Below are 27,331 nucleotides of genomic sequence, written 5' to 3'. Positions count from 1 at the left end.
GTTCTCCACTGGTCCTTCATGACCCTTTGGTCGGTTCTCCACTGGTCCTTCATGACCCTGTGGCCGGTTCTCCACTGGTCCTCCATGACCCTGTGGCCGGTTCTCCACTGGTCCTTCATGACCCTGTGGCCGGTTCTCCACTGGTCCTTCATGACCCTGTGGTCGGTTCTCCACTGGTCCTCCATGACCCTGTGGCCAGTTCTCCACTGGTCCTTCATGACCCTGTGGCCGGTTCTCCACTGGTCCTCCATGACCCTGTGGCCAGTTCTCCACTGGTCCTTCATGACCCTGTGGCCGGTTCTCCACTGGTCCTCCATGACCCTGTGGCCGGTTCTCCACTGGTCCTCCATGACCCTGTGGCCGGTTCTCCACTGGTCCTCCATGACCCTGTGGCCGGTTCTCCACTGGTCCTCCATGACCCTGTGGCCGGTGCTCGACTGGTCCTCCATGACCCTGTGGCCGGTTCTCCACTGGTCCTCCATGACCCTGTGGCCGGTTCTCCACTGGTCCTTCATGACCCTGTGGCCGGTTCTCCACTGGTCCTTCATGACCCTGTGGCCGGTTCTCCACTGGTCCTTCATGACCCCGTGGCCGGTTCTCCACTGGTCCTCCATGACCCTGTGGCCGGTTCTCCACTGGTCCTTCATGACCCTGTGGCCGGTTCTCCACTGGTCCTCCATGACCCTGTGGCCGGTTCTCCACTGGTCCTCCATGACCCTGTGGCCGGTTCTCCACTGGTTCTTCATGACCCTGTGGCCGGTTCTCCACTGGTCCTCCATGACCCTGTGGCCGGTTCTCCACTGGTCCTCCATGACCCTGTGGCCGGTTCTCCACTGGTCCTCCATGACCCTGTGGCCGGTTCTCCACTGGTCCTTCATGACCCTGTGGCCGGTTCTCCACTGGTCCTCCATGACCCTGTGGCCGGTTCTCCACTGGTTCTTCATGACCCTGTGGCCGGTTCTCCACTGGTCCTCCATGACCCTGTGGCCGGTTCTCCACTGGTCCTTCATGACCCTGTGGCCAGTTCTCCACTGGTCCTTCATGACCCTGTGGCCGGTTCTCCACTGGTCCTTCATGACCCTGTGGCCGGTTCTCCACTGGTCCTCCATGACCCTGTGGCCGGTTCTCCACTGGTCCTCCAAGACCCTGTGGCCGGTTCTCCACTGGTCCTCCACTTCTGATAGAGCCTGACCACTGCAGACTGGGAACACCCACAAGAGCTGCAGTTTTGGAGATGCTCTGACCCAGTCGTCTCACAATCTGGCCCTTGTCAAACTCGCTCAAATCCTTACTCTTGCCCATTTTTCCTGCTTCTAACACATCAACTCTGAGGACAAAATGTTGACTTGCTGCCTAATATATAACAGGTGATGAAGAGAAACTCAGTGTTATTCACTTCACCTGTCATAATGTTATGCTTGATCGGTGTATACACTATGCACTTATACACTATGTACTCTTTTATAAGGTATTTTGTCATTCAACATTGGACTCTGATGCCCCGGCTAGGTACTTAAAGCTGTGACAGTCGAGGCCATGTAGAACGTTTTCTTTTTTTTTCCACGTTTTTTTAACCCGGATTATCTACTTTTTCCTGTTAGAATCCGTAAGGGCGGATCTGTGCATATTCTTAACGGCTAATATTGCCCACAACCCATTGTGCGTTGGATGAGGATTCGATTAGAACTACAAACACAAGTAAAATATGTTTAAAAAAACTACAAACATGGCGGATGTGCGAGTCCGTTGGTTAAGTAGAGAGGTTTAGATAAAAGGTTTTGAGTGAGTATCCAACCTGACGAAAATATATTTATTCAATTATCCACATTATATTTAATCTGCAACAGCATTGTGAACTTTTATAAAGACACGTTTGTTCATTAACCTTTAAATGCATCATTAATCAAACACATGAGCAGAGTCTTCATCAAAGACCCACGACTGGCAGATCAACGCTACTCCATTTCTCTCCGAGACGGTAGGACATTAAATTAAATTGAATGTGGAGGATTTGAACCGTGACAAGATGATTGACAGGGCAGTTTAAACGATGACAGGATGTATGTAGCTAAGCGACAGAATGGTCTGTTAAAGACACAAGTGTATGTAGTGTATGTCCCAAAGCTTAACACTTAAGAGTATGTGCTTTTCCTTCACAAAACAGAACATACTTTTAGGACATAGTAAAAGTAGGAGAGTTGAGATCAGTCTTTCTAAACCCCTCCTTTCTGAGCGCTTCCTCTGCTCTGATTGGTCAGATGGCCCAGTCGGTTGCGATTGGTCGACGGTTTACAGCGCGTGTTGGAAACGAAACGCCCATTATCATACCTCATCCTTTAAAAATAGTTTTTTTTTGCAGTGGCGAAAACAGCGTCTTCTAGTTCGACATCACAAACTAGTCTCAGCTAAAACTACGGTGTTTGAGGGTCAAAGTAGACATTGTTTGTGGGCAGCCAATGAAGAACATAGGCTGGCATTATGCAAATGTGTTGCAAAAGGTTCGTGCAGGGAGTAAGATTGGAAATACTCATTTCAGGCATCAGAATTTTTTGGGGGGAGAGGGGAAAAAGTATGATCTTTGAAAATTAGCAGACCTTTTACAGCTATAATACACACTACAAGTAAAAAAAGCCTAATAGGGACACTTTAATAAGTAATAAAGTACATTGCTTTACTCACCGAGTGCTGGATGTGCACAGTCCTTATAGCGCCCAGGGGTGCAGTACTGCGCATCACCTGCAGGGGCAGCACATATCCAAACATCATTAGTGGAGCAGTTTGCCCAAAAGTAAATTCTATCATCATTTTCTCTCTCATGTCATCCAAACCTCTATGTCTTCTTCATTTATTTTGTGGAACACAGAAGGAAATGTTATTAGGCTTTAGAAGACTTGGAATATAGTTCACAACTTGTATTATTTGTGCTTTGTGTCGTGGGTTTGGAAGGACATGAGGATAATCAAACCATGATGGAGTTTGTTCAAATCGTATCAGAGCTCTTGGGATTCCCATGTTTTGTTTTGTTTTTTCAAAAAGGTGGCAAAGGCTGTTTTATTGTTAACTAAAACTAGTAAAAATAGTTTTTATTAATTGAAATAAATCACAATATATATATATATATATATACAGTGGTTAAAGTGGGATTTGGCTGGTGGGGGAACCCTCAATTGTGTGTAGGTGCAACAGGGAAAAATGACTCGCCGTGGGACAACATATTGAGCATCGTGGTATAGCAATACTTATTTACTTTATATTTTAATGGTTTTATTTTGGTCCATCTACATCTACACTGATATGATGATGATACTATGTTAAAATAATATGGAACACAAGCTTGTTTTTCACATTGTAAATTCAAACATAAAAAGGGAAAGTATAAAAATTCTTAACATTTAACACACAAAAATGACTGAAGACACAACTACAATAGAAATAAATTACAGCCTAAATAGACCTATTGCAGTCTCAATGTCAAAAAATGTTTACAGTCTATGCCGTGACAATATATATATATATATATATAAGACAAAAGCACATTGCAAAGTTGCTCAAATTTAAACTGAAATTAAAACAAAAAACTGAAAATATTCAAATAAGAGCTAACTCAAAACAATAAAGCTGCACTATGTAACATTTTTTTCAGTAAAATATCCACTAGGCCAGTGTTATATATGTTGTTCAGTTGAGTACTTACAATATCCCAAATGTTTCCAACTATTTGTAAATGGTGAGATGCTGTTTTACCCGAGGAACCGGGACGTGTGGGGGCGTGGTCTGTCGATGACATCATATCTGCATTAGTTTCTGGTGTTATTTTGAAGAAACGCTTTACTCTCACTGCAGTGTGAACAATTGTCATAGCAGCGGCGAGAGAACGCACAGAGTAACGCCATCCCATCATCAACACACTCAGATGTGTGTAATATGATCAACAGAGCTGCGTTACCTCACACTCATGAGCGGAGGAAGTGGAGACTGTGGCTTCATAATAAAAGTCCCGCTGCTCGTGAGGCGTGTGTTGTGTTGATCTTATGATCAATGGCTCCAGCGGTTCCTCAGCTCCACAACACTCGTCCTGCTCTGCTTCACTACAGTAACGTTAATAATCACATCATCAACATGATTTCTGCCCGAGTCCTGTCCCGATTCTTTCCCACCGGCTGAGGTGAAGACCACATGTCCCAAGAGTCTGCGCTCAAACGGGCCGTCATCAAACTACACCTTTGTTTTGAATAGGCGACCTCTAGCGGACAGAAAAGTTACATAGTGCACCTTTAATAAATACTATAAATAAAACTAAAATAACACTGATTGATAAATGCACGTGAAAAATCGAATTAATGTTGCTTCATGTAACATATTAAGTCAAATCAAAACTTTGCTCACACAATCTTACTCATTTCTTTTTTTATATATTAAAGCGCTAGTTAAAGGGTTAGTTCACCCAAAAATGTAAATTGTGTCATTAATTCCTCACCCTCATGTGGTTGGACACCCGTCAGACCTCCGTTCATCTTCAGACACAAATGAAGATATTTTAGTGTAAAGCTGATGCTGAGAAAGGCTTCAGATAGGCCTCCATTGGCATTCAGTACATTTACACTCACAAGACCCATAAAAGGCACTAAAAACGCCGTTACAAAGTCCATCTCACCACAGTGACTCTACAATAATCTTACGATGCGACGATGAGCAGATCCGGCGTTCGGGAATCCATGAAATGCCACTTTAGCCCCATTTTGAGAACTACAGCGAGACCTAAAGCACGATCAGTGTAGAATCAACAGCTGAGATACGCGCGTCTTCCTCTGCTTGAGAACAAATCTCTTCTGGGTCATGTGTCCGAACGCCGGATCTGCTCATATTCTCACGCATGCGTCGTGGAGACACACACGGAAGACAAGAACAAGCTGGATAAAGTCGTTATTTAGATTTTTTTTTGCGCACAAAAACTATTGTCGTGGCATCGTAAGATTATTGTAGAGCCGCTGTGGTGAGATGGACTTTGTAACGGCGTTTTTAGTGCCTTTTATGGGTCTTGTGAGTGTAAATGTACTGAATGCCAATGGAGGCCTATCTGAAGCCTTTCTCAGCATCAGCTTTACACTAAAATATCTTCATTTGTGTCTGAAGATGAACGGAGGTCTGACGGGTGTCCAACCACATGAGGGTGAGGAATTAATGACACAATTTACATTTTTGGGTGAACTAACCCTTTAAAAGCCTCAAGCACTCACACTTATTCAATTCTCTTACCATGTTCATGAGCATCATAATGAATATTCAGTGGGTCCTTACTTCAGATATAAATCACCTCGGGTTAAAATCCCACACTAATACATGTTAATTTAGCCTTTTGTAATCAACTAAATTACATTTCAGTGCCAGGGGCGGTCTAACAGGAGCAGGTTTCATTTGGTTTCAATGGCTTGATTAACTTGACATCAAAGCAGCTGTGAACTCACGAGATGCCTAAAGCACCTTTAAATACCTGCTAGTATGTTACAAATGTGACTGTTAAACACAATTATAGTGTCTATAAGCAAATCATTAAAGACGTAAACGGAGCCATCTAGTAGTTGCTGTGCGAGTAAACCTCACACAAGAGACGCTCTAGCGACTGACGCTAGAGGTTGCAGCCTTTAGTCTCCTTATTAGAGCGTCATACCGGCGGACCCGGGTTCGAGCCCCGTTTGAAGCGGGTGGTTTGAACAGGAGGGGTTACAAGCAAATCATTAAAGACGTTGTAAATTGTAACGAGAAGATGAGGATCTGTGGTGTCAGTCCCAGTATAAAAACGCAATAAACAGACTGAAAATCAACTTGTATGTATTGACTCATTTCAATGTTTTTCCATAAAAATAGCTAGATGAAAACATAGCTAACATAGACAGTGGACAAAGCAATTCCGACGTTTCATTTAACAACACAGACAATAAATGATCCTGTTCACTATTTCATCCACCTGATGGATTGTTGATTTTGTACTGTCAATGGCAACCCAGCAGGCACCGGACGTCAATATGATGTCAGATGGACGTTGTTTGAAAATGAAAATCAGGTTGACGTCAACCTCCATTTGTCCAACGTTGGAGATTGATGTCAATATGACGTTGGTTTGAGACGTTGGCTCAATGTTGGATTTTGGTTAGTTAACAACACAACCTAAAAACAACAAAATATCAACGTCTAATGATTTTAGAATTTGACGTTGTGTGGACGTTCCCATTATGACGTTAAGGAGACGTTGGATTTGGTCACTACACCTCACGACTAAATGTCAGTATCTGACGTCATTACGACGTTGGCTTGAGACGTTGGCTCAACGTTGGATTTTGGTTACTTTACAAAACAACCAAAAAACAACTAAATATCAACGTCCATTTTGGACGTCCGTTCAAGTTAACGTTGTCATTAGCCGTTGAGCTGACATTGAATTTTGCTCACCTGATGTCGAAACAATAATGACGTCAAAAGTTATGTTTATCATCATTGCATTGAAATGTTGTATCCGTGTCCAGACAACTCCCAGGATCTTAAACCCATAGAGAACCTGTGGTCCAAATGCAACCAAATATGACGTCTTATGACGTTGTGTGCCTGCTGGGAAGTGAAGGTCAAGAGTGTGTGTGGTGCAGCGACTCACCTGGCATATGCACCAAGCGGCAGTCGCAGTTTTCCACCAGGTAGCGCGTCTCGCAGTCTGTTCGACAGGCGCTGATGCTGTACGCTTTAAAGTAATCTGAGCTTGGCGGGGCTGATTTGCAGCTTCCCCACGGAGCAGGAAGATAAACCAGCTGAAAAACAAATAGCATGAGTCAAAAAAAAGAGAAGAAGATCCATTTAAAGCGCATATTAACACCACACCTACTCGCTGTTCTTGGCAGGAAACGAACGTCTGGAATCCTGGTGCCACTCCGAAGCCCAGCTGATCTATAAACGGAGGCTCGTCCTGACTGTGAATCTGAACTTTGATTCCCGCCTCAAATGACGACTCGTCTGTGAGAGAAAACGAGCGAGTGAGAGCGAGAATGAGAGAAGTAGTAGCGTGTACCTGGTGTTTTAATCATGTGGTCTCACTTGTCTCTCCCCACACTGGTAAATATTCATCCTGCTGAATGTCCAACATGACCTCCAGGCCGTTTCCCATCCCTCCCTTTAGGCTGATCAGCGGTGGGCCGGTGTTACCAGAGTTAAAGGTGTAACACTTCCCATAACGCGTGAACACCTGAAAACACAGACAAAAAAAAATACTGCATACATTCCATTTACAAAATATAATGTTTATTCCTACTGAGCCAATTCAAGTACCAGACCTGAGCGCCATTTTTAACAAAGAAAACCTTTTTTTTTTTTACATACTCTAAACATTGATCAGCAAACATAAACAAACCTCATTGGTTCTTGAGAAGCTCAAACGTGATGCGTAACAAAAGAATGAACCTCATTGGTTCTCACAGAAGCTCAAACGTGATGCGTAACACGAGAATGAACCTCATTGGTTCTCGCTGAAGCTCAAACGTGATGCGTAACACAAGAATGAACCTCATTGGTTCTTGCTGATGCTCAAACGTGATGCGTAACACGAGAATGAACCTCATTGGTTATTGAGAAGCTCAAACATGCTGCGTAACACAAGAATGAACCTCATTGGTTCTTGAGAAGCTCAAACGTGATGCGTAACACGAGAATGAACCTCATTGGTTCTTGCTGAACCTCAAACGTGATGCGTAACACAAGAATGAACCTCATTGGTTCTTGCTGAACCTCAAACGTGATGCGTAACACAAGAATGAACCTCATTGGTTCTTGAGAAGCTCAAACCAAACGTGATGCGTAACACGAGAATGAACCTCATTGGTTCTTGCTGAACCTCAAACGTGATGCGTAACACGAGAATGAACCTCATTGGTTCTAGAGAAGCTCAAACGTGATGCGTAACACGAGAATGAACCTCATTGGTTCTCGCTGATGCTCAAACGTGATGCGTAACACGAGAATGAACCTCATTGGTTCTAGAGAAGCTCAAACGTGATGCGTAACACGAGAATGAACTTCATTGGTTCTTGAGAAGCTCAAACGTGATGCGTAACACGAGAATGAAGCTCATTGGTTCTTGAGAAGCTCAAACGTGATGCGTAACACGAGAATGAACCTCATTGGTTCTCGCTGTAGCTCAAACGTGATGCGTAACACGAGAATGAACCTCATTGGTTCTTGCTGAAGCTCAAACGTGATGCGTAACACAAGAATGAACCTCATTGGTTCTTGCTGAACCTCAAACGTGATGCGTAACACAAGAATGAACCTCATTGGTTCTTGAGAAGCTCAAACGTGATGCGTAACACGAGAATGAACCTCATTGGTTCTCGCTGTAGCTCAAACGTGATGCGTAACACGAGAATGAACCTCATTGGTTCTTGCTGAAGCTCAAACGTGATGCGTAACACAAGAATGAACCTCATTGGTTCTTGAGAAGCTCAAACGTGATGCGTAACACGAGAATGAACCTCATTGGTTCTTGAGAAGCTCAAACGTGATGCGTAACACGAGAATGAACCTCATTGGTTCTTGCTGAACCTCAAACGTGATGCGTAACACAAGAATGAACCTCATTGGTTCTTGAGAAGCTCAAACGTGATGCGTAACACGAGAATGAACCTCATTGGTTCTTGAGAAGCTCAAACGTGATGCGTAACACGAGAATGAACCTCATTGGTTCTCGCTGTAGCTCAAACGTGATGCGTAACACAAGAATGAACCTCATTGGTTCTTGCTGAACCTCAAACGTGATGCGTAACACAAGAATGAACCTCATTGGTTCTTGAGAAGCTCAAACGTGATGCGTAACACGAGAATGAACCTCATTGGTTCTTGAGAAGCTCAAACGTGATGCGTAACACGAGAATGAACCTCATTGGTTCTTGCTGAACCTCAAACGTGATGCGTAACACAAGAATGAACCTCATTGGTTCTTGAGAAGCTCAAACGTGATGCGTAACACGAGAATGAACCTCATTGGTTCTCGCTGTAGCTCAAACGTGATGCGTAACACGAGAATGAACCTCATTGGTTCTAGAGAAGCTCAAACGTGATGCGTAACACGAGAATGAACCTCATTGGTTCTCGCTGTAGCTCAAACGTGATGCGTAACACGAGAATGAACCTCATTGGTTCTAGAGAAGCTCAAACGTGATGCGTAACACGAGAATGAACCTCATTGGTTCTTGAGAAGCTCAAACGTGATGCGTAACACGAGAATGAACCTCATTGGTTCTTGAGAAGCTCAAACGTGATGCGTAACACGAGAATGAACCTCATTGGTTCTTGCTGAAGCTCAAACGTGATGCGTAACACAAGAATGAACCTCATTGGTTCTTGCTGAACCTCAAACGTGATGCGTAACACAAGAATGAACCTCATTGGTTCTTGAGAAGCTCAAACGTGATGCGTAACACGAGAATGAACCTCATTGGTTCTCGCTGTAGCTCAAACGTGATGCGTAACACGAGAATGAACCTCATTGGTTCTAGAGAAGCTCAAACGTGATGCGTAACACGAGAATGAACCTCATTGGTTCTCGCTGAAGCTCAAACGTGATGCGTAACACGAGAATGAACCTCATTGGTTCTCGCTGAAGCTCAAATGTGATGCGTAACACGAGAATGAACCTCATTGGTTCTCGCTGAACCTCAAACGTGATGCGTAACACGAGAATGAACCTCATTGGTTCTTGAGAAGCTCAAACGTGATGCGTAACACGAGAATGAACCTCATTGGTTATTGAGAAGCTCAAACGTGATGCGTAACACGAGAATGAACCTCATTGGTTCTTGCTGAAGCTCAAACGTGATGCGTAACACAAGAATGAACCTCATTGGTTCTTGCTGAAGCTCAAACGTGATGCGTAACACAAGAATGAACCTCATTGGTTCTCGCTGATGCTGAAACGTGATGCGTAACACGAGAATGAACCTCATTGGTTCTTGCTGAAGCTCAAACGTGATGCGTAACACAAGAATGAACCTCATTGGTTCTTGAGAAGCTCAAACGTGATGCGTAACACGAGAATGAACCTCATTGGTTCTTGCTGAAGCTCAAACGTGATGCGTAACACGAGAATGAACCTCATTGGTTCTTGCTGAAGCTCAAACGTGATGCGTAACACAAGAATGAACCTCATTGGTTCTTGCTGAAGCTCAAACGTGATGCGTAACACAAGAATGAACCTCATTGGTTCTCGCTGATGCTGAAACGTGATGCGTAACACGAGAATGAACCTCATTGGTTCTTGCTGATGCTCAAACGTGATGCGTAACATGAGAATGAACCTCATTGGTTCTTGCAGAAGCTCAAACGTGATGCGTAACACGAGAATTGGTTCTCACACGTCAAGCGAACTCAAACTGTGATATGAGTTGATTATATGTGAATAAAAGCCTAAATTCAATCTGTTAATGTGAAATATCATATCAAATCATATAAAGCGATTGAGTCTGGATTGGTTTAAAGGGCCAAATCCTGACTGATGGCGATTCATTCTTGCCTTATTAGTGCTCGGAGTTGATCACAATTTCTGGACATGAGCTTGGGCTTTTTGAGGATTGACCACAGGTTCTCTATGGGTTTAAGATGCAGGGAGTTGTCCAGCCACGGATACAACATTTCAATGCTACTAAAATACAAAATAACTTTTGATTTCTAAAACTGGTTCTCAACTGCTTTCGCATTCTGGACCCAGATGTATTAGAAATTCATTAATATTTCCATAATATTTCATATTTACAGCCTCCTAACATAACATAACACAGTTGGTTGCATTTTATTCTTTTAATTAAGTTTTGTTTCCCCTGCTGTCAGACGAGACGTGCAGCCAGACTGAAATGACCTGAAGGAAATCAAGTCATATTACAATTCTCCTGTAGTAAAACGCTCTATTCTTCAAAACTGACTTGAGACATAAACTATGAAAGAGCAGGAGAGGAATAAAAAAAAAAGAAAAGTTCATTGTAGACCTGCTGAGAGTTATTAAAGGGAGCCGGTTCCTATGGCAACAGAGACCCGAGTATGAAAAGCACGGAAACACACACACACACACTTGGCTCTGTCCTCTCGCTGTGTACTCTTTGATACGTTAATTAAACATTTAAAGTGTTTCAAGACGTTTCTCTTTGAGCGCTGCTCTGTCTGTCTGATTGAGTTGAAAACATAGGGCGAGATCCAGAGAGATTTTGACCCGTCAGACCAGATCCAGCCACCCTGCTGTCCACATCAGCATCCATTAGTGACGTCAAATTACCCTATACAACCGCTTATATTGACATTATCCGAGTAGGATAGCTCATGTTAGTTATGGCAAACACTCGAGAATAACCAACTCCCTCAACAAAGACAAACCAAAGGAGACATATAAACGAAAGACATTACCGTTCAAAACTTTGGGGTTCACGTGACACTGAAGACTGGAGTAATGATGCTGAAAATTCAGTTTTGATCACAGGAATACAGTATATTTTAAAATATATTCAAATAGAAATCCGTTATTTTGAATTGTAATAATACTTCACAATTTTAGTCAGATAAATGCAGCCTTGGTGAGCATAAGAGACTCATTTCAAAAACATTATACATCTACACTCTCAGAAAAAAAGGTACAGTGGAGGTTCAATTTCTTTCATTGGGGAACAAAACGTGTAACTGTACCTTTAAAGGCACACAAATGATCCTTAGGGTACAATTATACCATAGTTTTCCTCACTTAGAGCAAGTTCGGTCCTAGAGAGCCGCTGTCCTGCAGAGTTTGGCTCCGACCCTGGAAGACATCTATAGAAGCTCTTATTGAGAATTAACAGAGGTTTAGATAATAATGTTTTATTGAAAATATTTGGTCATCACTATGGAGATCAGTGTTCATTTAGTTGGGCAGTTTGACTCTTGGCTTTTTATGCGAGATTGTGGTTTTTGTTACAGTGTTGACGACACATAATCTGTTCAAATCAAAAGAAGCCATAAACAAACATTATCATGAAGAAACATGTTTGACTAAACTCATAACTGACTAAAAATGTTAATAGATAATATTCACCAACAATACTTTCTTGCCACAGATCAGACATTCTGAATTTTGATTTTTAAATACATTCTAGGGGGGGGAAAGTTTAGACTCACACAGATATCAAGAATCAGTATATGAATCTTAACAATGGTGACGTACTTAATGCTGCAATGCATGCTGGGAGCCATGAGTTTTATAATGTGGTGGGTTAGTAGGTACAATTTTGTACTTTTTTTTTTTTTTTGAGAGTGTACCAACCACAAACTTCTGACCATTAGTGTATTACACATCAGGCTAATCTGGTGTCTCAAACACATCTCAAACTGTGCCCAGTCCTTTCCAAAAACTAATCCCAACAATCAATATTAAGAGATCTCCAAGACAAAATCATTTGAGCTTCTATCCACATTTATTTGATAGCTCTATATTCTTAGCAGTCAACAAATGTCTCGTGGGTCTATTTTTATTTTTACGGGAAACATCTCAGAGAAAGTTGACAGCAACCACTGAGCAAAACTCTCTGCAGTCCTGAGATGTGTTTTTAACTCTACATACAGAAAAACAGCAGGTGACACTTTAGTATGGGCAACACATTCACTATTAACTACGACTGTCTACGACTATGCCTCAATAAACTCCTAATTATGGTTTATTAGTAAGCTAGTTGTTAAATTCAGGTATTGGGTAGGATTAAGGATGTAGCTAAAGTCATGCAGAATAAGTCATTAATATGTGCTTTATAAGTACTAATAAACAGCCAATATCCTAGTAATATACATGCTAATGAGCAGGGCCGTGCAGAGAGTTCTTCAGGGGCAGGGGCTCAAATGTAAAAAAGGGCCAATATGTATATATATATATATATCCATATGCTCATTAAGCCTGCATTTATTTAATCAAAAATACAGAAAAAACAGTAGCCTAATATTGTGAAATATTACATTATGTTCTTTTTTTACTTTTTATTAATCAAAGAATCTTGAAAAGAGTATCACAGTTTCCATCATTGACATTAAATCCTCATATTAGAATGATTTCTGAATGATCATGTGACACTGAAGAGTGGAGAAATGATGCTGAAAATACAGCTGTGATCACAGGAATAAATTATATTTTAAATTATCTTAAAATAGAAAACCATTATTTTAATAATATTTCACAATATTGCTGTTTTTTATCAAATAAATGCAGGCTTGATGAACATAAGAGACTTCTTTCATAATGCTGCATAATATTCAAAAATGGTAAGTTAATATAATAAAGTCCTTTCACGTCACCATTTCTCCAGCCTACACTTCACATAACAGGCCTGTAGGAGCCGCTGGCACTTGGGTTTTGTTAACTTTGATAGTTTCATGAAATAGTAAACGGTGTATCAATATAAATACAAGTGAATTTAACACTTACCATTAATGCCACTTTTGCTGCTGCATGGTTTTGTGCAGTGATTTGTTTGTTGTCAGTTAAAATCCATTTTGTCAGTGATGCAATTTATAAAATGAGACAAACCGCAGGAAATCGCTCCACAAACGTTAGTTCGTCTGTCCATGTAATTTTCAACTGATTTATGAATAAGAACAGAAAATTACCGCTTCACATCGCCCAATGGACTTTGAACCTGCTTTGCCAGATCACGATTGGTTGGTGTATATACATGACAAACGGGCATTGGTGAATTGTGTAATACTTTAAAATATATAATATATAGATTTGTAATTAAATCAACACATTAGCTCTGATTATGGATGAAAAAAAATAAATTGGTTTATTTTTTCCCGTAAGGCCACACACTCTCTGAAAGGACCATATTCGGCTCTAGAGCCGTTTCCGAACAGTGGAAAATCAGCTGTCAATCAAAACGCGCGCAACCCATAGCAACGCGTTATGGCAACGTCTCAACAGAAATTGTCCGACTTTTGAGCCGTCCGTTACTATTGTATACATTGTCATGTTATAATAATCACATTTATTTAGTTTTATTGACCACTATATTATCATTGATATTTGTCTGAGAGGGGCACTTTTGATTCATTTTGAAAAAGGGCAGGGGCTCGAGCACCCGAAGCCCCCCCCTCTGCACGTGCCTGCTAATGAGCAACTAGTTAATAGTGAGAATTGAACCCTAAACTTCAAAATAAAAAATATTGGTTACCTCATCATAGTTTCTGAAAACCTGCTCTGTTTTGCTGGTTTTAAAGTTAAAAAAGGAGCTGCGAAAACAATGTAGGTGGGGACTTGATTTTGTCTGTGGGGATGGATTGGATGGTTGTGGTTTGTTATTGGTCAGTCTCATGTGAGTGACAGGTGGCCCCGCCCTCTCACCAGTAAACATATCCTCATCAAAGAGAAGAGATGATGTCACCTTTTTGATTAATGTTTACGAGGGTAAATTATGTGCACAAGATAAATCATTTATAATAAATACTGCAATATTCCATTAAAAAAACTAAACAGAATGATCCATTTTGATTTCATGGTGACTTTAGGAAGGTTTTGCACAAACCATCTCATGCAGTTTTGTTCACCAGGATGCAAATGAGCTTTGTCGCCTATATAGCCACAATCCCTGTAGCACCGTCCGATCTATCTGAATCGTGGCTATCTGAGATCTGCGGGTCCTCGTGAGGGCTGTCCGACTGAGCGCCTTGATTTAAATCTCACTGTGTGAGAGAGATTTGCGCCGCAGGAGCTGTGAGGTGAAATGATTACACCACTCCAACAGGAGAGACTAAGATAGATGGAGGACATCGGCCAGGAGAGAAGCAGTTTGTTCTGGATGATCATGTCTTATGAACAAAACACACACCACGCTGCATCTCATAAATAAAAGCATGGGGGAATATTTATCCACGGGAATCAGAGCATGTCAGAACTCGTGGATGATTGCCAGCGGTTGTTAGAGGGATAGTTCTTCCAAAATTACAATTCTGTCATGAATTCCTCTCCCTCATGTCTTTCCAAACCCGTAAGATCTTCGTTCATCATCGGAACACAAATGAAGATATTTCTGATGAAACCCGAAAGCAATTACCACTTTCAAGGCCCACATTTTTTCTTTACTTTTATTTCAAGACTTACTAATTGACAACGTACTCTGATTTTTCATGCTCTTCATTTATTTAGCTCTTTATACATAGTGAAGTGATATACAGCGTGCACTTACACATTTGCGAGAGAGACCTTTTATTTAGTAATAAATTAACAAAAATAACGTTAATGAATACTGACACTGACAACATGTCATCTGACCGCAGATACTGAATCAGGCACATCTTTCAAAATAAAAGTCTTGATTCAGAACAACATTTAGAAATACATTTTTTGTTGTTGATGTTTATTTGACTGCACATTCTGCGAATCACTCTTGGGTCGCGACTCACCAGATGACAAACACTGCAATATAACATACAGGTGGAGCTGGGGAAGGTGGAGGGTTTCTGAGGGTGCGTTCACACTTGTAGTTCGGTTTGTTTCGTTTGTTTGTTCCGGACCAAAAAACAAAAACAAAACATATAGTCCTGGGGCCTATACCATGATATGTTTAAGCTTAGTTTGTGCCAATCCGGGGTTTTAGGTACCATTAAAGTAGTTTGGATTTTAGCAGTGTTCATCGCCATAGTAACTTACACTCCACTGCTCACCTGGTTATGTTCTAGATAAGAGATCTCAAACTGAAATTGGACCAATCAGCTGTGAGCACACCTCTGATGCAAAAAAGCCACTTCCCCTTTTTCTACTCCAAATTAAAGGTCACTACATAGCAAATGGTTTATAAAGACTAAAGCGTCTGGCTTTTAACAATGCTTATTTATAATGATAATAATTTTTAATGATTTAGATATCATTTATGTAATTATATCCTCAATCAATTAGCCTAGACATATTATTTTAGTTAATCAATCATTAATAGGCACTTAGTTAAAATTAATATAAATAGCCTATATAAAGGTCATACAAATAAGCTAAAATCAATAATAAAGCTATAAAAATTACTACATGTGAGCTTAAATGTTCATTTCTCTCTATATATCAACTAAACTAACTTCATAACTTTTACTTGCATTGAAGTAGCAAGATTTTTTCTTTAAGTTGTCCTCTTTTATAGACAGCTCTTTTCTTCTTGCTGTGTAAATTTGTTTACATTTTTAATATTTTTCAATCATGTAATATTCTGCAGAAGAGAGAAATGAATCTCAGTGTCACTGATCCACAGCGTGTGATTGGCTGTTCACTGATGATGTCACAGCTAAACTCCAGATCAAAGCCTGAGTTGACAGAGAAAGCTGATGATCAGCATCATGGGACCAACAAAGCCTGAATAGATTGGTTTGGTTTCGTCAACTCTTAACTTATCCTGTAACCCTGAGTTTGTTAAACTGCCATCATGGTACAGGCCGCAGGTCCGCTTAGAATTGACACTGGCATTTTTAACAGCGAACCTAAAGTTACCGACGGAGCTGCTTACGAACATTCACAACACTGCTGTGCTGGATTAAACGCCATCATCTCATGCGTGTACATAGAGATTAGGCCTTCAATATACATTTTTTTGTAGACAGATTAGCCCCTCTTTTGGAATTATTTCAGAAATCCTGCAACCATGTGTGTAACCACTAGAGGACTCAATGAGAGGCTTGAGCATTCACTAGTTCTGTTTTGAACACATTTAATGATTTTTGTTGTTGTTGATGGATTTGAATATATATTTAAAAAAAGACTATTTATTATAAAGTTTTAGATATTTTTTTTTTGTGTTAGAAATATAGATTTTTTTTCTGTGAATTTGTGTTTTTGCAGATTTCCGATTCATTTCCTATGGTGTCATTTTTGACCGAAGAACACAAGTGGGAGTATTTCTTTTACGACCAATTAGCATGCTCGGATTATGCCCTCAATTTTTTTTGTCTGTTTACATCCCTAATGCTAGAAAGGTCACCAAGTGTCATATTATTCTGATGAAGCTGTGATTTAAAAAAATGTCAAATGTGGTTCATAGGTTCAGTTTTTCATAGGTGTGTATGTGTGTGTGTGTGTGTGTGTGTGTGTGTGTGTATGTGTGTGTGTGTGTGTGTGTGTGTGTGTGTGTGTGTGTGTGTGTGTCTGTGTGTGTGTGTGTGTGTGTGTGTGTGTGTGTGTGTGTGTGTGTGTGTGTGTGTGTGTGTGTATGTGTGTATGTGTGTGCGTGTATGTGTGTGTGTGTGTGTGTGTGTGTGTGTGTGTGTGTGTGTGTGTGTGTGTGTATGTGTGTATGTGTGTGCGTGTATGTGTGTGTGTGTGTGTGTGTGTGTGTGTGTGTGTGTGTGTGTGTGTGTGTGTGTGTGTGTGTGTGTGTGTGTGTGTGCGTGTATGTGTGTGTGTGTGTGTGTGTGTGTGTGTGTGTGTGTGTGTGGGTGTGTGTGGATGTGTGTGTGTATGTGTGTGCGTGTATGTGTGTGTGTGTGTGTGTGTGTGTGTGTGTGTGTGTGTGTGTGTGTGTGTGTGTGAGTGTGTGTGTGTGTGTGTATGTGTGTGTGTATGTGTGTGCGTGTATGTGTGTGTGTGTGTGTGTGTGTGTGTGTGTGTGTGTGTGTGTGTGTGGGTGTGTGTGGATGTGTCAATATCACACTCTTGATGTTTTAGAGTGTCACCCCTTCACTGCTGTGTACTTTTTTCAGCATTGTGGCCGATTTGTAGATTGTACACACAAATATTCGGTGAATTTTTGTGTTTTTGCCGATTTTCCATTCATTTCCTATGGTCGGTCATTTATGCCCGAAGACAATGAACGCTACTTTTTTTTTTACGATCAATTAGCATGCTCGAATCATTCATGACCCCAATTAATTTTTTTGTGTGTTTACATCCCTAATGCTAGAAAAGTCACCAAGTTTCATATCATTCCGATGAAGCTGTGATTTTTAACATTTCAAAACAGAAAATGAAATGACCAAAGAGCACCAGAGGGTTAAGTAATGGCATCTAATTGTAAAGTGTTACCAGTTTTACCTGTTTTTCATCCTTAGGCTAAAAGACTAGTAACTTTGGTTGCTTAGAAAGCTAAGTCACACAAATAAACAAATTAATTTTTGCATAGCAACACTCAGAACCTCTTAGCAACAATTATTGCATAAGAATAACATGCTAAAAAGTTTAGAAAGAAACAAACATTCTCTTTGCCTTATTATTTTGTCATTATCAACTAATTAAAGTACGTCTGAACAGCGATTTAATGGACTAAAGATGCCTAGATTAGTCAGTATTTGATAGTCTGTGCATGTTTTTCTCATTGGTCTTCATTCTTTATGCAAACGACGCCCCCAAACCCTGGCGTTTTCCGGTCTCTCCTTCGGCAACACTCTGGAGTGCAATTAGCTGTCATGATTAGCTGTAAACATCATTTACGTGGGGTGGGAGAGCAGACGGCATGCAAAGCCGCTTTAATCACTGTCTCATTATCATGTGGGATTATTCATTGCAAAATCATTTATTCATCTGCAACTGAAGATCTGAAACATTGAAGCATTGGTTATTAAAGAAATCCCTGCAGACGTGTGTGTGTGTGTGTGTGTGTGTGTGTGTGTGTGTGTGTGTGTGTGTGTGTGTGTGTCTGTGCATTTTTATCTGTTCTTTATCTCACACAGATCTATATTTTGTCCCAATGCATTTATTTGACTAGATTTCTAGGCTAGCGTTCCCTGGGATCGAACCCACGCTTGCATGATCACATGATGTTGTATTTTGCAATGCTCTATCAATTGAGGTACGCAAAACCAGAAATACGATGCAAATAAAAGGAAACAAAGCATTAAAATTAAAGTGTTCTGTTGTCGATTGGGGCGCAACTTTAGTAAGCGCTCCTATGGGTCGTATTTCAGGGAAGTGACAAATAACATACACTCTAAAAAAAAAAGGTTCTATATAGCACTAAAAAAGGTTCCCCTATGATTACGAGCCAAGAACCATTTTTGGTGCAATATAGAACCTTTTTTTTTAGAGTGTACTGTATATAGGCGTATTGGTTGGAGGACATGTTGGGAATTAATGACAGAACTTTCATTTTTGGGTGAACTAGCCCTTTAAAACAAGCTACTTTTGTGGAAACTTTTTAATAGGTCTCACTCTCACGGTAGAAAACCATGGGACTTCTGCCTCCAATGATTTGAGGAAAAAAGTAAAGCATCACCAAGCACATCCTATCTGTGGAAAGTGCCAAATAAAGCAGTTTTGGAGAGTATATAAACACTTAGCCGAACGACATCAAGGCCAATGAAGCAAGCAATTCCCCTCCCAGAACGAAACCCATCAAGCGTTTAATTGTAGCTACACAGGGCTGGAAAAAAATCAAAAGCACACAAAAAAACTGTCCGTGAAGATCCATCCCTCGAACACCATTAACAATTAAAAAAAGTCTGGTGCACTTCACTGGGCTATTTTTCCCGAAGCACTGAGTCAGTAAAGACAGAGATAAAGAATAGCATGTCCCAGACGCTCTTCACCCCCAATCTAATATTTAACACTGACCTATTTTAAAGGCAGCTGGATATTTTGAACCTGCTGTGGGAGTTTAAAGCAAACGGGACTGTAGGCTTTTCTTCAAAAGCCTGGCAATGAAGGTGAAGCCAAAATCATCGGGGACTCAGAAACATGCAGAGGTTTTTTGGGAGACTCTTTGCTCATCGGGGAACTACTAATGCTGTTATACAAGCATTTATATTTAGAGATGGAAAAATCCCTGTGCAATATGCTCATGTTGGCATTTGGGTAAGTAGGGCATTATCACCAACACGCCACACAGATGCTTCAGACGGGGATGGGGGATTCAGAACCACACGTCGCCATGGAAACTTGGAGAGAAGCATGGTTACATCACCATTTCAGCACCATAGTCTTCATCATGAACTCCAATGCTCAGTAATGAGCGGATGCTCACATCTGCCCTCATCGCTCACAGTTACAAATGTGGGTCTGAGTCAATGGCTTCTCATATAACAATCACACTATAGAAGTGGCTTCAACCATGGTACACACTGATACTGTGCAAAGGTCTTCGGCACGCTAGTATTTTCACCAAAAAAGAAGGGTTTAAGCCAGTTTACACTTTCAGGCTCTGTCTCACGCTCTCACTCTGCCCAACTTAAAGGGATAGTTCACCCAAAAATGAAAATTAGCCCATAATTTACTCTCCCTCAAGTCATCCGAGGTGTATATGACATAAAATCGGAGTTATATTACAAAAGTCCAGGCTAATCCAAGCAGTAGAATTTGATTAATAGTTGCTCTGTTTTTGAAGTCCATAAAAAGTGCATCTATCCATCATATAACTGCTCCAGCGGCTCTGGGGTGTTAATAAAGGCCTTCTGAAGCGAATCGATGTGTTTGTGCAAGACAAATATCCATATTTAAAACTTTATCAAGTAAACTTTCGGCCTCCGCCTTCTGTGTAAAAGTGTTGAATGTTGAAAGTGAAACTCCAGATGTGTGTGTGTCGTCATGACCTGAGAATTAGTCTTTCCATCCGCAGGGGAACTTTACACACTTTCTCCAGAAACTGAACAGGGAAGGCGGAGGCCGAAACTTTACTTTACTTGCATCTGAATTGGTACAATTACACCATAAATAATAAATAATGTTCAGATTCATTTAACATTAAAACATTAACATTATTGAACAGTCACGGAATCCTTTATTCAACCGATTTGTTCAAAGCAGCTGATTCATTTAATAACGAAACATGCCCGAATTAGCAAAGACAGTTTAAAATGTAATTTAATATTAATGTCTTGTTTATTGAACGTTTGTATAAATCAATATAATTTGCAATCACGCGTATATTCATGAAAACAGCTCTCGTGTTCTTGTGATATTGCTTAATTATATTCTATGTTATATAAAAAAAAACGAAATCTCAGAATTTTGTGGGTATTTATATTAATTTTGGGTGTTTTTGAGAAAGTTTGACATCAAATCACATTAATGATGTTAAATCAGACAATGCACCGGCAGTTTAGTGATATCCTTGCAGTTGTGGTCTTGAGATAAAATCCTGAGTCCTCTTAGTCTGAGACCAAGACCTTCAAAAAATCTCGAGTACAACAACACTAGTGTATGAATGAAATCGCTATAATGTTTTTCAATGCTCATCCCGTGTGTCTCGCCCACAAAACAGCCGCTCTACATGCACGCAAACTCAACTGAATTGACAGCTCTGGCCCAAACCTCTCTAAAACTAGCCTCAGGCCATCACGCCGTCCTCATAGTTGAGCCTTGGCTTCACCACGTTGCCGGATACATAAAAGAAATGGGTATTTTTCGGTACTTTTTCTTAGTGATGTGAAATGAAAGCCACAAAACAACTCGACAGCACAGCTGAGTGAACCCTGGGAAATCTCGAGAACTACAAACTTCATTCCAGCGGCGTAAATGATTGGACTGTCAAATAACACACCCCAGCATTTGGAGGAAACCTAGTAAAAAGCCTCCGGCTCTCTCAGCACACCGGAGAGATTGGCATCAAATAAATACACCAGCGCTGCATTGTGGGGCTTGAAGTGAAAAGAGCTGAAAGACATCTGAGCATCTGTAGAGGTTCTCACCACGCTGAAGTCTTCGGGCCGGCACGGCGCTCCTCTGAACTGGCAGGACAGCAGCATCTCTCTAATGTCGTGTCCGGTCCGGTTGTAGAACTCCCACATGTTGAATTGTCGTGGTTTGAAGAGGCGAAAGTCTGCTTTGCTCTTGAGAACCTCCATCACGCTTTCTTCGCCCAGGTGAGCGTCCCGAATCTCATGTCTATAGAGACGGACACAAAAAGAGTTCATCTCTAAAGATAAAGGTTCTCAATAGTGTTTATCGCAGCGATGCCATCGGAGAACCTTTCAGTGAGCAGTTATTTGTTCATACAGTGAAAGTCAATGGGGTCCAAAACAAGATCAGACCCCATTGACTTCTATCACAAGATTCACAAGCTTTCGATTCGATTCGTTTCAATTCAATTCAATATCGATTATTTTGGATATGTATCTGGGAAAATTTTCTCAAGGAAAACTAATTTCTGAACTAATGTTGTAAACTATGCGAGTCAGTTGATACTACATTTGCCTACTAATATTGAAGGTAAAAATTAACTGATTTGTATGCAAACACTTAAATGACACTAAATCATGTTTTTTTTAATAATAATTAAGTTATAATATTAAAGGGTTAGTTCACCCAAAACTGTAAATTGTGTCATGAATGACTGAGCCTCATGTGGTTGGACACCCGTCAGACCTCCGTTCATCTTCAGACACAAATGAAGATATTTTAGTGTAAATCTGATGCTCTGAAAGGCCTCCATTGGCTCAACTTTACACTCTCAAGACCCTTAAAAGACACTAAAGACTAAAGTTACAAAGTCCATCTCACTACAGCGGCTCTACAATAACTTTATGAAGACGAGAATAGTTTCTGTGCGCAAAAAAACCCTAAATAATGACTTATATAGTGATGACGATTTCAAAACACGGCATCATGAAGCTTCGAAGCGTTATGAATCAGTGAGTTGAATCATGATTCAGATCGCGTGTCAAACCACCAAACTGCTGAAATTTGGCGATTCAAAGAGCTGAATCGACTCACTGATTCATAACGCTCCAAACCGCTGATTCGACTCACTGATTCATAACGCTCTGAACCACTGAATCGACTCACTGATTCATAACGCTCTGAACCGCTGAATCGACTCACTGATTCATAACGCTCTGAACCGCTGAATCGACTCACTGATTCATAACGCTCTGAACCGCTGAATCGACTCACTGATTCATAACGCTCTGAACCACTGAATCGACTCACTGATTCATAACGCTCTGAACCGCTGAATCGACTCACTGATTCATAACGCTCTGAACCGCTGAATCGACTCACTGATTCATAACGCTTCGAAGCTTCATGATGCCGTGTTTTGAAATCGTCATCACTATATAAGTCGTTATTTAGGGTTTTTTGCGCACAAAAACTATTCTCGTCTTCATAAAGTTATTGTAGAGCCGCTGTAGTGAGATGGACTTTGTAACTTTAGTCTTTAGTGTCTTTTAAGGGTCTTGAGAGTGTAAAGTTGAGCCAATGGAGGCCTTTCAGAGCATCAGATTTACACTAAAATATCTTCATTTGTGTCTGAAGATGAACGGAGGTCTGACGGGTGTCCAACCACATGAGGCTCAGTCATTCATGACACAATTTACATTTTTGGGTGAACTAACCCTTTAACTTTACAATTACATAATCATAATTCTACTCCAATTCTAAACATTTAAATGGTGGCTGTCATAAAAACGTGGCAGATTTATTCAAACATACATGCATTAAACATTGGCAATGAATATCCTATAATGTGGTGCATATAATTAGCATAATGCTCCTCTCTAGACGTAATTTTTCTAGTTGAGTAATGAGTTTATGGACCCTGGATATGTTTTTTCTGAGGTAAATATGATGTTTACAAGCCGTTTTACTGACGTCTTTCTGCGGTTGAAACACTGATTGAGCGATTCTATGTGACATGATCTGGATTTCGGTAAGTTGTGCTGTATCTTTAACACACTTTCAGAAGCTCATTCGTGTTTATTTTGCGCTGTTACTGGTATTAGTGCGGAAGAGAAGATCAGCTTGTGTTCTCTAGAGCTGAGCTGCAGCAGAGCGATCTCGCGCCACAGCGCCAAAACGATATTTATGTTTTTGAATTTCGTAAAAAATAGACGTAATTTGAAATCTGAGACTTTGTTTCATATCAATAGTAATAAAGCACAAACATTACTGCGATTTATTGGATAGGAGGCGCGCTACAATGTTTATTTCATTCATTAACTGAAAACAGGATGACTAATCGATTCTTGGGATTTAAGAATTGATATTGTTTTGTAAAAGTAAGAATCAATTAAAATCGAGAAATCATTATTTTTTAGCCAGCCCTAGTGTAGAGCATCAAATGTGTCTATTGATGTGTTTTTGCAGCCAATCACAAACATTGAGCTGTGAGTCTGTTGAGCGTGTGAACACGATAGCCAATCAGAGGCGTTTAGGTTAGTCAGAATCTGCTCAGACGCCAGAGGTCAGCGGGAGCTGACAAACTTATCACTGCAAACTTTCATGCCACAATCTAAATATAATGCTATAATCAACACTTTACACGATTAGTTAATCTTGAGAGCTGTAATAGTAAAAACGTGCTAAAGGTTTTCGAAAGAGTTCCACATAGCTATGAAGTCTCACAGCAGCCAATCACAGCAGTGGGCGTTTACACTGAAGACTCGCAGCAGCCAATCACAGCAGTGGGCGTTTACACTGAAGACTCGCAGCAGCCAATCACAGCAGTGGGCGTTTACACTGAAGACTCGCAGCAGCCAATCACAGCAGTGGGCGTTTACACTGAAGACTCGCAGCAGCCAATCACAGCAGTGGGCGTTTACACTGAAGTCTCACGGCAGACACGCCCCTTCAAAAAGAGCGAAAAAATCAGGGTAGGAAAATGCCTTTTATTTCTAAATTATGACAATGTGTGATGTAAAAATCATACTAACATTATAAGTGCATCACAGGAAACATTATAAAACAATAAAGCAATGCAGTTCATGACCCCTTTCACTTTTTACTTTTTACCTTCAGTGTGTTTCTTTGATTTAACTGAACAATATTTGCTAATCTGCAAATAAAATGTACATTTTTAATTTAAAAAACATTTTCAAATACGTAGTGTAGCTATTCTGGAGCAACTTCACACGATCAACAAGGTTGCGTGGAAGAAAAGCGAAATCATTTTTGGGACAATACAAGCAACTCTTGCGAAATGGAGGGATCAAAATAATCCGAAATTGAAGCTGTAAATATAATTTTATATTTAAAATTAAATAAACGGCGCACAGGCCTTCATCAGGGCAAATTTTCGAATAGTTAAATCTCTGAGCCCAAACAATGGCACAATGTCAATATTTATTTTGTGCCTTTGATGCAGAAAAGCTGTGCATGTTTCATTCAGGACGATGATTATTCAAGGTTAATTCTCTGTAAACATGACGAAAAGTGGACCGAATGCAGAATAAAACCGAGAAAGAGAGACAGTGTGTGTGTGTGTGTGTGTGAGCACTTGGAATGCAGAAGCGGGCATGACTGAAGTCCAATTCAAACCCACATCACATCACAGCTGCTGGGTGTTACAACACTGCAGTAACTAAATCACGACTTCCCGATGCCAGATGGAAGCAAATCCTGCCGCTAACGCCAAAGATTTCCTTTCTTTAATATTGGAGTTGCACCGCAAAAAAGACCCGCCACATCTGCCGTTTCAGTCTACGGGTCACTTTCCTTGATTAAAATGGAAAAATAATCAAACTGCATCTTTCCATTTGCCAGAAAAGCACTTAGTGACTCAAGATGGAGACGCAGGATGGAAATATACAATATCAGTGCTTCAGTAACAGGGACTCCCCAGAGCTCTGCATTTCCATTTTTAATAAAAACACACTAATCTTTTACACTCCAATGTGCTTGTGTGTTCATGCGGGGAATATGAGAGCATAATCTACTGAGCGAGTGACTCATGCTCATTATTAAACCTTAACCACGGCCCTTGACTGATCCGCACGCGCTCACCAACCTCGAGTTCAGCAGCGCCAGCAGCTCTCCAGCGTGGTACAGGTCGTTTCGTGTGATCTTGCTGAAGCGGATGGAGTTGAGATTGCAAAGCGTCACCGCGGGGAAAACCATCATGGGCGTCGCGATCTCGTCCAGCTTGGTGACGTGAGGGTATTCCAGGAAGAACTGAATCCGATCGACGCACACGTACATGAGAAAGGTCAAAGAGCTGAGGAAAAACACCACCCAGAGGCAGCATTTGGCCGTGATCTTCTCATAGGAGAAGATATGAGAGATGCCGTGTAGAGTCGAGGTGTGAGCGAACACTTGGAGAGGAGGCGGCTGGTCGTAATCCATGTCCATGGGTTCCACTTTCAGATCCATCATTGATGTCTTCATTGCACAGTTCTTCCACTGCAACGCTGTGAAACTCTCCCTGAGACATTAAACACAGAAAGACACGTTTTATTGCCGTAGTTCTCGTGAACATAAATGAGTCATCTTACAGTGCTTTTGGGATGCAGAGCTGTTAAAGTCACCAGGAAATGGTGAAATATTTCATGGAATATGCAGCAATTCTTGTAAATTACTTATCAGTGCACTTTTTTTTTTTACATTCATGTGCACTCACTTTACTAACTTCCACTGACGCTTCAAAAAGTTCATAAAGAGATCGTAAAGCTAATCCGTATGAATTGAGCGGTTTAGTCAAAATTTTATAAAGAGACTCGATCGCGTTATGTGATGAACAGATTAAATTTAGGCTTTTATTCACATATAAACATTGATCAGCGAACACAGTTGTGGTAAACGGAAGCTCAAGCATGAGAACCAATGATGCGCAACACGAGAATGAACCTCATTGGTTCTCGCTGAAGCTCAAACGTGAAGCGTAACACGAGAATGAACCTCATTGGTTCTAGAGAAGCTCAAACGTGATGCGTAACACGAGAATGAACCTCATTGGTTCTTGCAGAACCTCAAACGTGATGCGTAACACGAGAATGAACCTCATTGGTTCTTGCAGAACCTCAAACGTGATGCGTAACACGAGAATGAACCTCATTGGTTCTTGAGAAGCTCAAACGTGATGCGTAACACGAGAATGAACCTCATTGGTTCTTGCAGAACCTCAAACGTGATGCGTAACACGAGAATGAACCTCATTGGTTCTTGAGAAGCTCAAACGTGATGCGTAACACGAGAATGAACCTCATTGGCTCTCGCTGAAGCTCAAACGTGATGCGCAACACGAGAATGAACCTCATTGGTTCTCGCTGAAGCTCAAACGTGATGCGTAACACGAGAATGAACCTCATTGGTTCTCGCTGAAGCTCAAACGTGATGCGTAACACGAGAATGAACCTCATTGGTTCTAGAGAAGCTCAAACGTGATGCGTAACACGAGAATGAACCTCATTGGTTCTTGCAGAACCTCAAACGTGATGCGTAACACGAGAATGAACCTCATTGGTTCTTGCAGAACCTCAAACGTGATGCGTAACACGAGAATGAACCTCATTGGTTCTTGAGAAGCTCAAACGTGATGCGTAACACGAGAATGAACCTCATTGGCTCTCGCTGATGCTCAAACGTGATGCGTAACACGAGAATGAACCTCATTGGTTCTCGCTGATGCTCAAACGTGATGCGTAACACGAGAATGAACCTCATTGGCTCTCGCTGAAG

The 27,331-nt window shown here is 41.0% G+C and overlaps 1 protein-coding gene across 1 annotated transcript in view; it reads right to left on the bottom strand.

Annotated features, from left to right (window-relative positions):
* The window catches only part of asic1a (acid-sensing (proton-gated) ion channel 1a), a gene marked incomplete at its 5' end in the record, with an annotated part of 43,918 nt that extends 17,877 nt beyond the window's left edge, over positions 1 to 26,041 (bottom strand). The window contains 6 exons of the mRNA XM_079826864.1: positions 2,680 to 2,736; positions 6,647 to 6,797; positions 6,872 to 6,999; positions 7,081 to 7,228; positions 21,628 to 21,823; positions 25,665 to 26,041. Coding sequence (XP_079682990.1) covers positions 2,680 to 2,736; positions 6,647 to 6,797; positions 6,872 to 6,999; positions 7,081 to 7,228; positions 21,628 to 21,823; positions 25,665 to 26,041 — 1,057 coding nt within the window. The remainder of the gene's footprint in view (positions 1 to 2,679; positions 2,737 to 6,646; positions 6,798 to 6,871; positions 7,000 to 7,080; positions 7,229 to 21,627; positions 21,824 to 25,664) is intronic.
* Between the last annotated feature and the right edge of the window lie 1,290 nt (positions 26,042 to 27,331).

The sequence above is a fragment of the Gobio gobio genome, assembly GCF_949357685.1.
Source record: "Gobio gobio genome assembly, chromosome: 10".
Taxonomy (NCBI): Eukaryota; Metazoa; Chordata; class Actinopteri; order Cypriniformes; family Gobionidae; genus Gobio; species Gobio gobio.
This window is presented reverse-complemented; position numbering and strand designations above follow the sequence as displayed.